The sequence below is a fragment of the Thalassophryne amazonica genome, chromosome 1 (assembly GCF_902500255.1).
Source record: "Thalassophryne amazonica chromosome 1, fThaAma1.1, whole genome shotgun sequence".
In the NCBI taxonomy this organism is placed as follows: domain Eukaryota; kingdom Metazoa; phylum Chordata; class Actinopteri; order Batrachoidiformes; family Batrachoididae; genus Thalassophryne; species Thalassophryne amazonica.
Genome location: NC_047103.1, coordinates 129,558,157 through 129,574,600, shown reverse-complemented (window position 1 = coordinate 129,574,600; position 16,444 = coordinate 129,558,157). Strand labels below are relative to the sequence as shown.

The 16,444-nt window shown below is 40.2% G+C and overlaps 1 protein-coding gene across 5 annotated transcripts in view; it reads right to left on the bottom strand.

Annotated features, from left to right (window-relative positions):
- The window catches only part of LOC117514130 (histone deacetylase 4-like), a 289,818-nt gene that overhangs the window by 59,003 nt on the left and 214,371 nt on the right, over nucleotides 1-16,444 (bottom strand). For all 5 annotated transcript variants that reach the window (XM_034174436.1, XM_034174429.1, XM_034174444.1 and 2 more), the window contains 4 exons: nucleotides 8,747-8,875; nucleotides 8,544-8,653; nucleotides 2,133-2,267; nucleotides 1,832-2,015 (listed from right to left, as the gene is read on the bottom strand). In XM_034174436.1, coding sequence (XP_034030327.1) covers nucleotides 1,832-2,015; nucleotides 2,133-2,267; nucleotides 8,544-8,653; nucleotides 8,747-8,875 — 558 coding nt within the window. The remainder of the gene's footprint in view (nucleotides 1-1,831; nucleotides 2,016-2,132; nucleotides 2,268-8,543; nucleotides 8,654-8,746; nucleotides 8,876-16,444) is intronic.

Here is a 16,444-nt window from a genome sequence, read left to right as displayed (position 1 = left end):
GATGGGAAAGCATGTAAATTGCATGCCACACTCTCACACGGCATATGAAAGGAACTCATTAGTTGGAGCTCATGAATGAATGTCTGTCAGAACAAGCTGAGAGAGAGAGAGAGAGAGAGAGAGAGAGAGCGCACTCTGTGTCTGATGAATCTGGAACTTTTGTGTGTGGTTCGATTTCCAGTGGAAAACAGATTAATCCAAACAAAGTTTGATTTCCTGACATGCTAAAAATGTTGTTGATTTTCAGTTTTCAGTCCACCTTATACTGTATGATGAGACTTTTTCTTGCAAAAGTCAAACCACATACATGTAAACACTTAATTTAGTCACATATCTCAAAATAAATTTCCATGAAAAATGAACAAAACAGTGTGGGCCCTATCATCTACCCAGTGCAAAGCCCAACACAAGTGCCATTGTTAATTTTCACCCCACTCAATCATTATTTGTACATACAGCGTCTGTTTCTTATGGGAATTTTGCCTTAAAGCTATATGGCCTTTCAAATTTCACTAAACTGACAAAAATTAATTTCTACTGAAAACCAAGCATTATAGTGTTATGTTGTTATTTTTGAAATGTGCTGCAAAACTACAGCTCATTTTAATGAAGTGAACATATTTACTTGGAAGGAATTCCATAACAAATACTTTATTTACCTTTAAATGCTGTCTGCAGGAGGATATGTCTACCATGCATGTGGTAATTTAATTACCGGAAGTTACTTTTGACATTGTGGGAGGCATGTGCACACACTGTGCACACTAACATCCGTAAGAAGTCTTGTAAATCACTTCACAGGTGTTATCTGGTTTCAAAAACCAGATTGTTACATTCAGAAGTTTATTTCTCACTAAACATTACAAAACATATGAAACATGAGGTTTATAGAGAAATGCAGTTGTCTCAGAGAGTTTTCCATCAATGTAAATCATTTTGTTTGACATCACCAGCTTTTCTGTACTCTGATTGGCATTCATTATGTGCTTCCCAGCATCCCTCACAGAAGTTGGGGGAAACCCCCACGTGGCCTATGACATTGCTATGATAGACTGTATGGGTTCCTGCTATCTGTAGTCCCAGGCCATCTGTTCTTTTGAAAATTTTCCCTTCAGGGGAACTATTCATTATTTTTTTCAAGACAACGCAACTTTTGATCATATTGGCAATGTCGTATTATGAATCACTATTTAAAAGATAAAAAATAAAGTTAAAGTGGTGGCAATGAAATTTCTTTTTATGAATAATAACTTAATGGCTTAACTTAATTTTTAAAATGAGGTGTGGTCGGGCACACAAATGGAGCACTCACATGGTGCATCAACAGAAAGCATATGTGGTTCAACCTGCAAATACCAGATCCAACACTGCCCAGTGATGCACAAAGAGTACAACAGTCAGACATGGCTGATATAAGCAACTTCAAATGTACGTACACTCTGCCTGCACATATCATCAATCAGCTGAAACAGTCTAATTTTAGTATGACAGCGACTATCAAAGTGTTCTGAACGACACCCCAAACTGCCGACCGTCATCTGTACAAGCCCTTTTTACACTCACAGAGAAGAGGCCTATATGTTCATCCTGGACATTTTTGAGAATATCTTTTTTGGGGGCAGGTTTGAAGTTTACCGTATTTTCCAGACTATAAATCGCATAAGAGTATTTGCTGCCTGTGCCCAAAAATGTGTTACGAAGAGGATAAAAACATGTATAAGTCACACCAGTCTAAACACACACGCATGCACGCACGCACACGCACACACACACACACACACGCACACGCACGCAAACCATTAAACCATACAGTACACGCTACTTCTCTTACCTGTCACGAGAGGGCTCTGTGCTGGACTCTGTTCCATGAGCACTATGTGCTGGAGCAGTGGGCTGTGGGCACCTGTGCTTGCTCCCGACTCAGTCAGGTAGGGGGTCAAGTGGCTGCCAGACAGGAAAGGAGGGCTGAGTGAGAGGGCCGGCTGCAGAACTCCATCCTGCTGGACTGAGGTCACCTGACCCAGAAGGAAGTTGGATATTCAGTTAAAAAAAAGCTGTCCATTTCTAAAATACACAAATGCATACATTCACAGCCTGCTATTTAGCTAATGAGGAAGGACTTTCTTCCCTACATTGGAAGCAGCCGTGGCAGTGGCTGTGGCTGGCAGCCCCAGGGTGATGTTGGGTAACGAGGGAGAGGTGTAGAGGGACAGCTGGTTAACGGAGCCTCGCTCAGCACTGCTGCACAGCCTCTGGGCCAGAGCTGCCTAAGAAGCACATTTCAATGATTTATCTGGATTTGCATCATGAAAAACATAGCAAAAGGACAAAGTCTGCAGCCGTAGATGTCCACATGTGGTAAAAGCTCAACATTTGCATCCTATCAGCAAGAGACAGGCGCTGTCAAGGCCACACGCCTCCTCCACACTGCCTGAGTGCTGGTAATAATGGCCACAAATAGCATAGAGTGAACTTGCCAGCCTTCTTAGTCCTCGTCATCTGACGCCCCCCTCAGTACTGTCCTTTATACATGATGTCCACCACATAGAAAAGATCATCCGGAAATCTGCAAGCCAGCTCACACAAGACAGAGCAAAGCTACTCTAACTGCAATGACAGTAGCTGCAGAATTTGCTGGCATTTTAGGTTTATAAAGGTTTGTATTTTAGGTTTATTTCTCGAACAACATAAACTATTTGAATGGAAAATATACTTTATTGTGATGCAGCTTCATGACGGAGGGGTACAAAGAACAATTTCCTTAAAAGAAGAAATTTAGGTTACAGTTTGCCAGATGACAAATGGGAGATTCAAATCTAGATTTGATCTGATTTCTTGTATTGAAAATCCATCCACGTGCCACTCCAATATGGACCTGAATCCATCCTCTGACATGTCTAAAGACAATTATCAGAAACCTAACCTTTCCAATGACCTATGGGCTCTGAACATGGAGGGGCTATGTACAAAACTGGCTATAATTGCAAAAATGGTTAATGTAGTATATAGTCCATCCAGAAAGTAGTATTCACAGCATCCAGAAAGTAGTATTCAGAGCTCTTCACATTTTCCACATTTTGTTATGTTACAGCCTTATTGGAGTAAATACATTTTTTTCCTTCAAAATTCTACTCACCCCATACACTGTCCCCATAATGACAACATAAAAAAGGTTTTTATTTTTTTAAATTTTGGGGAATTTATAAAAAAAAAAATGAAAAACTACAAAATCACATATACATAAGTATTCACACCCTTTATTCAATACTTTGTTGATGCACCTCTGGCAGCCATTACAGCCTCAAGTTTATATATATCTATATCTATATATATATATATATATATATATATATATATATACACACACACAAGGTCTGTTAGAAAAGTATCCAACCTTTTTATTTTTTGCAAAATCCATATGGATTTGAATCACGTGTGATTGCATCAGCCAAGCTTGAACCTTCGTGCGCATGCGTGAGTTTTTTCACGCCTGTCGGTTGCATCATTCGCCTGTGAGCAGGCTTTGAGTGAGCAGTGGTCCACCTCCGTCGTCGGATTTTTATTTCGAGTAAAATGTCTGAACGATTTGGAGCTTTGCTGCATCAAATTTTTCCAGAAACTGTGAGAGACCTCCAGGTGGACACCATTCGGAAAATTCAGATGGCTTTCAGGGACGATTTTATGGGGATCACACAGATAAAGGAGTGTTTCAGCCGGTTTAAAGACCGCCCACAGCGGCTGAGAGCGCGCCGCGCTCCAAGCAGCGATCGACAGGCTGAAACGGCCAGATCATTTCCAAAGTGAAGGCTGTGTTGATCCGGGACATCGTCTGACTACCACAGAAATGGCAGAAGACGTGGACATCAGCACTTTTTTGGCACATTCCACTGTTACAAGAGTTTTTGTCATGGAAAGAGGAGCGGAGGAATGAATGCGTCACAGAGCCGCGAATGGCGCAGGACAAAAGCACCTCCGTGTTGGTCCAGGTTTCAGCCTGTCGATCGCCGTGCTCTCAGCCGCTGTGGGCGGTCTTTAAACCGGCTGTAACACTCCTTTATCTGTGTGATCCTCATAAAATCATCCCTGAAAGCCATCTGAATTTTCCGAATGGTGTCCACCTGGCTGTCTCTCACAGTTTCTGGAAAAATTTGATGCAGCAAAGCTCCAAATCGTTCAGACATTTTACTCGCAATAAAAATCCGACAAGGGGAGTGGACCACTGCTCACTCAAAGCGTGCTCACAGGCAAATGACGCAACCGACAGGCGTGAAAAAACTCACGCATGCGCACGAAGGTTCAAGCTTGGCTGATGCAATCACACGTGATTCAAATCCATATGGTTTTTGCAAAAAATAAAAAGGTCGGATAGTTTTCTAACAGACCTCGTATATGTGTGTGTATATATATATATATATATATATATATATATATATATATATACACAGAGGTGGGCACAGATAACCAAAAAATTAACTTCGATAACAGATAATCAGATAACTGAAAAGTTATCTTTGATAAAGATAAACTGATAAACCATCCAAAAATGTATCGGAAGTTACAGATAATCGATAACCGATAAATTCCAGTATTGGCTCTGGTACATTTGCAATTACTATGAAGCTGAAATTGACTTTTAACACGATCGCTTTTGAAAGCATCAAAAGCGAAAAAAGACCCAAAGAATGAGCCAGTATTTCCATATTTGACCATGCTGCCCCCTGTAGGAAGCTGCACAGAAGAATCCTGAGAGCACCCACAAAACGAGCTCTCTACTAATCATAATGCTCCGGTCAGGCGGAGGTGTGAAAATACTGATAGAATAACTCCATTAATGTCAATTCTGTCATTTGTACAAAGTTAAAATATAACATATACCTTTTAATGTTGAATAATGCACTAATTCTGAGGTTTTGTAACAAACACAGACTGCAAATCATTCTGGGTAAAAGTGCCTCTGCTAAACACTGATTGGTTCAGTCATTCATTATGTAAACAAACACGTTAATGTGACGTGTGTTGGTTTAAAGATAAATGTGCTTTTGTAAAATATTCCATTTTTATTTGTAAAAACAGGCATTTTTACAGAGCCCTGGAAGTGTCATTGCAAAATGTTTTGCATGTGGAGAGAATGTTTGATGATGTGCGCACGTTTTATGATGTTTTAAAACATGCACTCAATATTAGTAAGTAAGTAAGTAAATTTATTTATATAGTGCCTTTCACAGACATAAGTCACAAAGCACTTCACAGGTTAAAATGCAATAATAAAAACACAGATAAAACAAAGGACAAGGTTAACAACTGGTCAGTTCTGAAAAGCCTTATCTTGACATAAATGTTGGCTTTACACTGTGCGTATTATGGCCATTTTTCAGATGATTTCAGTTCTCCTTTGCCTACAGAGGATAAAGTATTTTTTCTGAAAACAGCTCTCTTCTGTTTGCAGAGGGTAAAATAATATACTTATTAGGAAACTTTTAACTGGTAGGTCTCAACTGCTTTTAAGTTTTAAAAATGTTTTTCACTGTTGTTTACTACGTTATCGGTCTAAAAGTTATCAGTCGGCAATTCATCGGAAGATAATTAGTCTGATGATGTTTTTTAAAGTTATCTAAAAAGATAATCCGATAATGAAAACATTAACTTCGATAATTATCTGTTATCGGATTATCATAAGTGTGCCCACAACTGTGTATATATATATATATATATATATATATATATATATACGTATATATCTATTAAAAGCCAAGTGGACTCTGTGTACATGTGTGTGTGTGTGTGTATGGTTTTGATCATATACAAACTGGGGGGAGCTGACAGTTGCCGTTTGGTATGTTTATTTTTGGGTCAAAGATAAACGCAGTGAAAATGGAAAGTTGATACAACTTCCCAAACACTTGAGTGTTGTTAGAAGGAAAGGTGATGCAACACAGTGGTAAACATACCACTGTCCCAACTTTTTTGAAATGTGTTGCAGGCATCCATTTCAAAATGAGCAAATATTTGTACAAAAACAATAAAGTTTATCAGTTTGAACATTAAATATCTTGTCTTTGTGGTGTATTCAACTGAATATAGGTTGAAGAGGATTTGCAAATCATTGTCTTCTCTTTTTACATCATGTCACTATGTGAATAAATGTGAAATTTTGTTCCAACTTCATTGGAATTGAGGTTGTATATATTAAAAATGAAGTGGCCTCTGTGTACATGTATGCGTGCCTGCGTGTGTGTACCTTTGAACACGGACAATGTAGGGACAGCTGAGATTTGCCGTTTGATATGCTTAGGAATTCTGTATCAAGGCTGAACGCTGCCAAAACGGAACATTGACAGAAGTAATATTGTTGGAGAAACTGCGGATATTAGGTAAGAACAGTGAATGGTGGGCATTGATAATTACATTCTGGACTCATGCCATTCCAATTCATGATAGAAACTTTGCATAATTTATTATCACCCTTGAAAAATGTCAACTACCTATTTTATAAACACGACCCAATCTAGAGCCTGTGGATCCCCACGGACAACAAGCTAGCATGTGTGTGTGTGTGCATTTGAGACAGGGAGAGAGAGAAGTCTTATCAGTCATAAGGCTCAATTAAACAACCCAATCATCTTTTCTGTACAAGTCTTCCTATCTAAGTTAGCACAATATACACACATTCTGAATGCAGTCTACATCACAAAGTATTCTCCCATAAAGTCTGGAAAAAAAAAAAATCACTTCATCCACATTAAACACATTCCCTAAGTAATGGGAGGAGACCCTGTGGAAGACCCAGAACTAGGTGGAGAGATTACATCTCCACACTGGCCTGGGAACGACTTGGGATCCCCCACTCAGATGTGGTCAATGTGGCACGGGAAGGGAAGTCTGGGGTCCCCTGCTGGAGCTGTTGCCCCCGTGACCTGAACCCAGAAAAGTGGATGAGATGAGGTATCAGCCCATCTACTCCTCATGGGGTAAGTATGATGCAAGTATGTGATTATTATTATGTTTTGTTAAAGAGTTATTTCTGCTCATCAAAATAATTTAGTTCATTCCCTAAAACCCACTTTACACAGGGAAGGGGCCTGTCCAGCCGTCCTTGTGCTGTCATAAAATTGCATTGAATGCTCCATAATGCCAAAGCAGCACTCAGCTGGAGTGCTCCGATTACTGTTATGCTGACAACCTGTAGCATTAACTAACTAAAAACCTGCCACCATGGAAGGCAAAACAAGCTAAATATTAAATGAATCCTTTTTCCACATTTCTGTGTGTGCGCATTTAGTTTGGATTATGCATCTATTTTTTTCCACTGCCGTGCACCTGACAGCACCTGCCATAAAACACCTTGCATGGAATGTTTTAATATACAAGTAGGTACATTACGTTCATTGTGGACTCACCACAATTTTATCCTTTTCCTCATGAACTGTATAATTAAGAGTTTGACTCACAGAACGTCGTGTGGTGCTCCGGTCAAAAGAAGACAAAAAGGTGAGTTTTCTGAAGAGGACAACAGCAATGTGACTTTTTTCAGTCCCTGCAATTTTTTTTAATCTATATTTATCTGTCGGTTAAATCTGTTATTATTTTTATTGCTGTCAGTTGTTTTCCAACCATAGAAAGTCCAGTGAAAGGTGTTATTTGTCCAGTGATGTTATTTTTCCTGCAGATTTAGCAGACACTGCCCGTGAATGATGGGGAAACACATGCACACCCACATAAGATAAATCCAAACTGACAAGCGTGAAAAATTAACCATTTAATATTTAGCTCATTTTGTCCGCTCTCTGTACCCCCCCCCCCCCCTCTCTCTCACTCAGTGGGGATGAACAGTGAGGAAATATGACAGCAAACTGCTCAACAGCCAGTTTATATGTTAAAAAAGTGGCAGATCTCTGTGGAAATGTGACATCGTCTGTAAAACACAAACTCCACACAGAAAGGTGTTTTGTGTCATCTCTGTGAATCGGGCGCATTTTAAGCCACACAACAGACTTGCAACTGCCACCATCCAGTGTAAAGGGGGGCCTTACCAGATAGGGAAATCACTAAGGACCCTTGAGCAAGGTTCTTAATCCCAGAGTTGCTCCCAGTGTACCATTCAGTGTCTTGCATGCCACCATGTTAACATAAGTATGTGAGAATGGCAGAATATATGATTATAAAGCCATCTGAGCATCTGTATCATACGGAAAAGTACGATAGAAATACAACTGATTTGCCAATTATTCATCCATATTAATTTTCAAATATACTTGTGTGCACCAAACAATCCTAAAATTTAATCAGCTCATCTTCTGCCAAGGGGACACCTACGGTGTAAATATCAAGTGTTTATCATTCCTCCTTGCTGAGTTATTGCATTCAAGTAAGCATGATGTAATAATATTGTGCACATTTGTTCACATACTGACATGATGTAAGAGTGATTACAGATGAAAAATATCTGACAAGACAATCAGTGTGCTATATTAGCAAATGGATTTACAGTATTACAGCCCCAGGGTGCACTAAAGTCTCATTCTGCATGTGTGTGCGTGTTTTACCTCTGTGCTACTGGAGACTGATACAGTGATGCCATTCTCATTGGGGATGTTGTTAGAGCTGTTGTTTGGGGAACTTGGTCCTGAGCCTGGGGCACTGCTACACGCAGAGTCTGCAACACACACACATACACAATAAAATCAACCACATGCAAAAACAACCTAAAACTTCAATAGCTGGCGAGCTCTGCACGCGCGGCCCTCACCTGCTATGTCGAGAGAACGCTTCTTGACAGTTGCGATGGGGCTGTCACGACGCCGCAGCAGTGGACTGCTCCTTCTCTCGCTTACCTTCTGCTTCAACCGAGAACGCAGCTTCAGGTTGGGTTCTGAGGCTGAAGGATTGACACAGAAGGAGAAAACATTGACTGATTCAAGCACAAATCCACCTGAAAAAGATGAAGACTTGGTGGCTTCATATACAAGGTGTCCTAAAAAAGTGCCACAAAAATAAAGCCATAGAAAATCTCTACACTTTTGGATACTCACCTCTGTCATATGTCATCTTGAAGCCTATCTCAGGGATTTTTTTTTCTGGTGTTCATTTCTAATTTCACCTCAGTTTGTAAGAGTTTTGGATTCAAAAGATGTGCTCAATATGTGCACTGCTCCTCTGGTTCAGCCAGATCTCCGTTTGTTAACATTGTGACAGTTCTATCAGTTTGAAACTTATTTACAATCCTCCACATTGTCTTTCTGTCCGGAGCTTTTCTAACTGCAAAATGACATTGATATTGTCGTTGGGTTTGCACAACTGATTTGGTCTCAAAATAGAATTCCACCATTTTCCTTTTTTGCTCAATTGTAAGTGCCATCTTCATTGGATCAGTCTCAAACTACATCATAAGAAAGTCCTCACATATATCTTGATGTCTGAAAAAACAAGAGAATTCAGATTGGCCATTGGAGAATTAGAGTTAAATGATTTTGTGGCACTTTTTTTGGGACACCCTGTATTATGGTTCAGAACAATACAGCAAACTGTACTGCATTCTATTCCTAAAAGCCCACTGGGATTAAAGGAGATGCATTTCAATTAATCTAAATTTTTACCTTCAGCAAGAATGTTGTGTTTCGTTTTCACCCACAGCTGCTATTTCTTCATAAGACTACTATTAAACTATTAAACTGACAGGTATTGAAAAAAAAATTATGGGTCAGAGCTACAAAAGTATAAAGTACTATATTCTTTAAACAACTGTGATGCACTGCATGGTACTGTATGTCAACACAACTGATTTTTGTTATGGTATACACAGTACTGAGTAGAATAGGACGCTGGGATGTAGGACAGCCAGGACACAAAGGGTTAAGTTTAAAATACAAGGTGCTTTAATTTTCCAATGTGACCGTGATAAGACAACGGTGACAAGGTAACCCCATGTGATGACAGATCCAAAAATAACAACGGCCTAAGTGAGTACCAGAACAAGGGGGTAACAAAAAACAACTGTCAAAAAGCAAAGCGGGAAGGAACACTTACAAACAGGAGTTCAAGGTGAAGACAGATGAGACGAGTGACTGAAACCTGGGACTGAATGTAACTGACCGGTAAACAACAGTGAGGAGGGTGAGGCTTAAATAACGCAACTAATTAACAACAGGTGTAATAAAAGGGCGAACAGAACAGCTGGGACACAAGGGGAAAATAAGGGAATACACAGAGATAAAAAAAATAAACAGAAAACCCGAGGAATTTGGAAAATAAAATGAGATCATGAAATAACAAACCATAACATAAAGTGCATGAACTGCAAAAACCACGAGAACCATACAGACAAAATGGGGGACACAAGACATAACACAATACATGAAGAACAGAATAGCATAAATAACAAAGGACCAGAGGACAGTGGGCGGGGAACAACATAATGAACATGGAAGGATGACATGACAGACACAAGCACAGGGGAGCAGACACCACGGACACCTTTCCACGCACATATACGACAGAGAAAGACCCATCCTCCAGACAGACACACTGACGATTGCACGTATACACACACACACACATACGGGGCCATGAGAGACAAACGAGACAGAATGTACACACACACACACACACACGAAAGTGGGGGACGACCAAATACCAAGACTCACATAAAGACAGAGTGACAATATTAAAGGACCGAGTCCAAACCAAACCCCAACAGATTTTCATGATACTTATAAGGTTCTTTTGTTTTACAACACACAATAGGATCTTTGTGGAACATGGTGTAAATTTAGATGCCAAACGAGTGCTGAAGATATTTTAAAGTGTACTTTTATTGTGATCAGTCTAAGGTACATCTGTGCAATAATCATGCTTGTCTAATCAGCATCTTGATTTGCCACACCTACCAACTGGATGGACTAACTTGACTATCTTAGAAAAGGTGAAATGGTTGTGAAAACCTAAGGGTGCATTCAAAACATATCCACCCTTATTTTATCCAATGGAAAAAAAATGAAGCATGTGAGTTGTCATTTGGTAGAGTGAAAATGTGTACTGAGCCCTCGCTGGATTTTCATGTGCTGTAACATGACATGTTATTATTATATATACATTTTTCTTGAGCCGCTTGGGTGGGTAGGGAGAGTTCCCATGGGATAAAAAAGCTTTTCAACCTACCATCGCTGATTCTCAAGACCAGGCACCTAAGTGGCTCTACTCTACTCTTTTCTACACTTCTATTTTACTCTTCCTTTTTAGATAATTAGATATACCTTAGTATACTAGCATAGTTCCACCTTAGAATTGGAATATAATATATAAGCTATACCTTACTGAATTTTCTTGAAGGAAAGACTTGAGACCATCAACAAGCTGCTCATTCTGCTCAGATGATTCAGGCTTTCCTGGGCAAACAACACTGCTGTGATTCATCAGTGTTCCTGCCACTTGATATGGCTCTCTCTGATTTTTGCCTATTCAAAACAACACTAAAAAGGGCTCTATCTGAGTCGCGAGAAGACATCATGCAGTACGTGATGGCCTGGTTGGTCACATTCCAAAGAGGACTTCCAGAAATGCTTCCATCAGTAGCAGAACTGTTGGGAGAAGTGTGTGTGTGTGTGTGTGTGTGTGTGTGTGTGTGTGTGTGTGTGTGTGTGTGTGTGTGTGTGTGTGTGTGTGTGTGTGTGTGTGTGTGTGTGTGTGTGTGTGTGTGTGTAAAGAGAGAGAGAGAGTAGGGAGCCTGATAAATCACAGGAGTATTGAGTTTGGACAGGAAAGCCTGAATCAACCGAGCAGAATGAGAAGCAGCAGGACTTCCAGACACATCTGCTTCTCCTCCGCCGTCAGCTGCTTCGGAACGGATTTTGCTGACTATGCATGTTTTCTTCTGCAGGCCTCCCGTCTTGTGCACCAGCATGGACTCACAAAATCTCCCCAAATTTCCTGTATTGTCTATTGTGTCGGGAGCATGGCCCAAGCAGAGGATCACCCCTTTGAGTCTGGTCTGCTTAAGGTTTCTTCCTCAAATCATCAGAGGGAGTTTTTCCTTACCACTGTTGCCTGTGTGCTTGTTCTAGGGGTTGGTAAGGTTAGACCTTACTTGTGTGAAGCATACTGAGGCAACTTTGCCGTGATTTAGCGCTATGTAAATGAAAATAAATTGAAACTGAACTGATACTGAAATGTCAAAATCCTCCATCAAAATTGAATGTACTGAACCTGTGCTAATCCCCATGTCCTCCACAAGTTCTTGTATGGTGACAAGATGGTCATCCATGACCAGTCTGTATTCTTTCAATCACTTTCAGATTGTGAATGGCATAAAGTAATTCCTTCATGTTACAGCAAATGAAAATCTGATGAGGGCTCATTAAACATCTTCACTCTTGCTGCATGCAACTGGTGTGCCCTGTGGACGAGGAAAAAAGTCACACATGAGCAAGTTCTCCACACCTCCCCGCCAAATGACAACTCCCATGGTTTCTTTGTTTCCGTGGGATAATATAAGGTCAGATACTTTTTGGATGGACATGTAGGCAAAAGAGGAAAAAGACGTGCACCTTGATTCCACCTATACAGGCATATTCTCTATCACAAGGGCTGGAAATTTAGTTTCACTATTGTCTACTGTACATTTTTTATTATCAAAAGAGTTACACCCAAAAATGATCAAATACCAACCTTGACACTGGACAAAAGCAGATAAATCTGTTACCTGTTAAATGTAGCGCATGCAACTACCTTTCCTGATGATTTTTTTTTTATTTATTTTTTTAACGAAACAGTCAAAATAAACTTCCCTTCACAGTGTAACCTAAAATAAATGTGCGGAATAGACAGAAGTGTGAAATACAAAGTGTGAAAGTAGCATAAAGTGGGAGTGAGAGCCCAGTCCAGATGGAGCCCAACCAATTAATGTCGACAGCATTCTGAGATGAGTTAAAATAATGACTAAATTATGATGGAAAAAGCGAAGAGTTGTCAGTCAACTGACACCACTTTCTGAGTTTGAAAGCCAAAGAAACATAAATAAAAATTATGGATGTCATTTATTTCAATCATTATTAAATATACCAAAAGTACCTGGTTTGAACCCCACCCCTGCCACATTTCTCCATGTAATATGGACTTGTGCCAGGAAGAAGGGTATCTGGCGTAAAACCTGTGCCAATTCAACATGCAGACCCACCTTGGATTTGCTGTGGCGACCCTGAGTGCAAACAAGGGAACAGCCGAAGGGACTTACTTACATGATATTATTGCTCTACCAAATAATAATAATGCCACCATATCGTTAGCATCATGCCAACCTGCGTAGCATGATGCTATCTTAGACTATAAGCATGCATTATTGGCCACAAAGCGGACCTATTACTCTGATCGGATCAACAAAAACAAGCATAACTCAAAGTTCTTGTTCAACACAGTGGCAACACTTATTCATGGACAACCACCTGTAGTTTGCTCTCTTTTTACAGCACAAAATTTCCTGGATTACTTTGAGAAGAAAATAGAAGACATTAGGTTAAACATATCCCAGCATGCCTTAACCCAGCCACTACACCATGCTATCGAGGTGGACGCCATTACTGAGGTATTTCCAAGATTTACAGAATTTGATAGTATCTCACAAGGCATGCTGACGAAACTCGTAACATCAACAAAAAGCACAACCTGTTTATTTGATCCTATACCAACAAAACTGTTTAAGAACTGCAGTCTGCTTTTAGAAAATATCATTCCACAGAGACGGATCTCACTAAAGTGGTGAATGATCTTCTGCTTACAATGAATTCGGACACCACTACGGTTCTGTTGCTGTTAGATCTCAGTGCTGCATTTGATACAGTGGATCATCATATTCTACTTGATAGGCTGGAAAATCATTTTGGGATTACTGGGAATACCCTTGCATGGCTGACGTCATACTTGACCAGTCGTTCTCACTGTGTTTTGTACAGTAACACTACCTTTAACCTTAGTGACATGAAATTTGGGGTTCCACAGGGGTCTGTCTTAGGCCCCCTGCTTTTCTCCCTTTATATAGCACCCCTTGGGCACATATTGCGGTGTTTTGGGATTACCTTTCACCGCTATGCTGATGATACTCAGTTATACATGCCAATAACTGCTGGTAATCTCGTTCACATAAAATCCTTAGAAGATTGCCTTGCAGCAGTGAGAAGTTGGATGTCTAGAAACTTCCTACTTTTAAACTCTGATAAGACTGAAATGATGGTTCTCAGTCCAGTGAGACATCAGCATCAATTTGACCAGTTAATGCTCAGCCTAGGCTCGTGTGTCATACATCACACTGACAAAGTGAGGAACCTTGGGGTAATTTTTGATCCTACATTGTCCTTTGGCCTCCACATTAGAAATATTACGAGGACTGCTTTCTTCCACCTGCGAAACATAGCGAAGATTCGTCCCATCCTGTCTATGGCTGATGCTGAGACCCTGATCCATGCGTTTATCTCTTCTAGATTGGACTACTACAATTTCTGGTTTACTGCAGTCTAGCATTAGGGCTCTCCAATTGGTTCAAAATGCTGCAGCCAGACTTTTGACACGAAGCAGAAAGTTTGACCACATTACACCCATTTTGGCAGCCCTTCACTGGCTTCCTGTCCCAGTGAGATCAGATTTTAAGCTTCTGCTACTAGTCTATAAAATTGTTCACGGACTGGCACTTCCCTACCTAGCTCACCTAATTAAATTTACGTACCGGCCCAGGCTTTGTGTTCTCAGGGTGCAGGACTACTTTGTGTCCCTAGGGTGAATAAGAAGTTTGCGGGTCACAGAGCTTTCTCTTATCATGCCCCTGTTCTGTGGAATGATCTCCCTGCGTCAATAAAACAGTCAGATTCTTTGGAGACTTTCAAGTCTAGACTTAGTCTAGCATACTGGTACAGTTTTGTTTTACGCTTTTTACTCTTAATTCATTTTAGTAGGAAACGCAGCATGCTGCGGCCTCATCTTTACCTAAATTCTAGGTCTTTTAGTGAAGCTTAGGGCTAGTGGCCGGCAATCACCATAGTATTTCTTCTGTTTTTCTTGTTGATTAATGCTGGCAAATTATACAGTATTTCTTGGCTTTCTGATGCCTGATTCTGTTTTTTCTCTCTGTTTAAGGTGCAGCCCATATAGAGATGGGAGTTGTATTTGTGTTGGTGACCCCCCTGTCCTGTGCACCAACAGCATTTCTTGTATATTCGTCCCTGAATTGTTCTGTGAATTGTTCTGTAATTTATGTTTGTAGCATGGCCCAAGCAGAAGGTCACCCCTTTGAGTCTGGTCTGCTTGAGGTTTCTTCCTCAGAGGGAGTTTTTCCTTACCACTGTTGCTCTGAGGGTTAGTAAGGTTAGACCTTACCTGTGTGAAGCGCCTTGAGGCAATGCTGTTGTGATTTGGTGCTATATAAATGAAAAAAAAATAAAATTGAATTGAAAATTAATAATAATAATAACAAATAGTTCAAGTCAGGTCTATGAGCATACGGTGGTGCTATGGAATCATCTTGAGTCCTGGATGGCAATCACTGAGGGGTGTCCATCCCCAATTCCCAAAACTAGCAATCTATAGCCAGGTGAAATGTAGGTATCTTCATGGCCTTTTCCAGCGGCTGGGGACCTCAACACTGAGGCACCTGCATGCTCGATGATGTCCAGAGAAACACACCACATGGCCATAATGTCGTCGATGACCTTCCCTCACAATGCAAGTGATACTCTCCATATTAATCTCCCACTTCATTGACACAACAGTCCAGTCAAAATGGGCAAAAAGGCCAGAAAAAAAGTCAGCAAAAAGCTGAAAGTTGGTGTATGCTCTCCCCTCAGTAGCCTTGATAACATACAGAAAGCCCCCGTTTATCCTCACTGAGCTTTCACCATTATGATGTCATGATGTCATAGCTTATATTTATGTGAGAACTGGCATCAGCCAGATATATAATTTAGTATACAAGGGTATATTTTTGATTTTTTTTTTGTACAGCCATACAATGCTTTAGAACATTGAAGTAAACGTAAATTTAAAAAAGAGCATGAGATCATAATGTCATGACCTCATTTATGATGTCATAATAGTGAGTGACAGTGAGTGACAAAGTTTATTCGGCACACAATATATTCAAATAGAAAAAAAAAAGAACAATTCCACAAACAAACACAGACAAAACTAGTGAGTCCGAAAGGGTGTGGGCTGAAGCAAACCTTATTAGCGCCCACCCCTGCTCGTACAAGTCCAACAATTCTTATCAGTCATATTTACATAAATACAAATTCACTACTACATGTCGACACACAGACATACACATCAATATACTATTCACTTATAATTATATTTATATAATACCAGATCACAAGAAAGTCAAATCAAGGCACTTTACGCCAGTAAGGACTAACCTTACCAACCCCCAGAGCGATAATATGATGTCATCATGTTGTATTACCTCATAGTC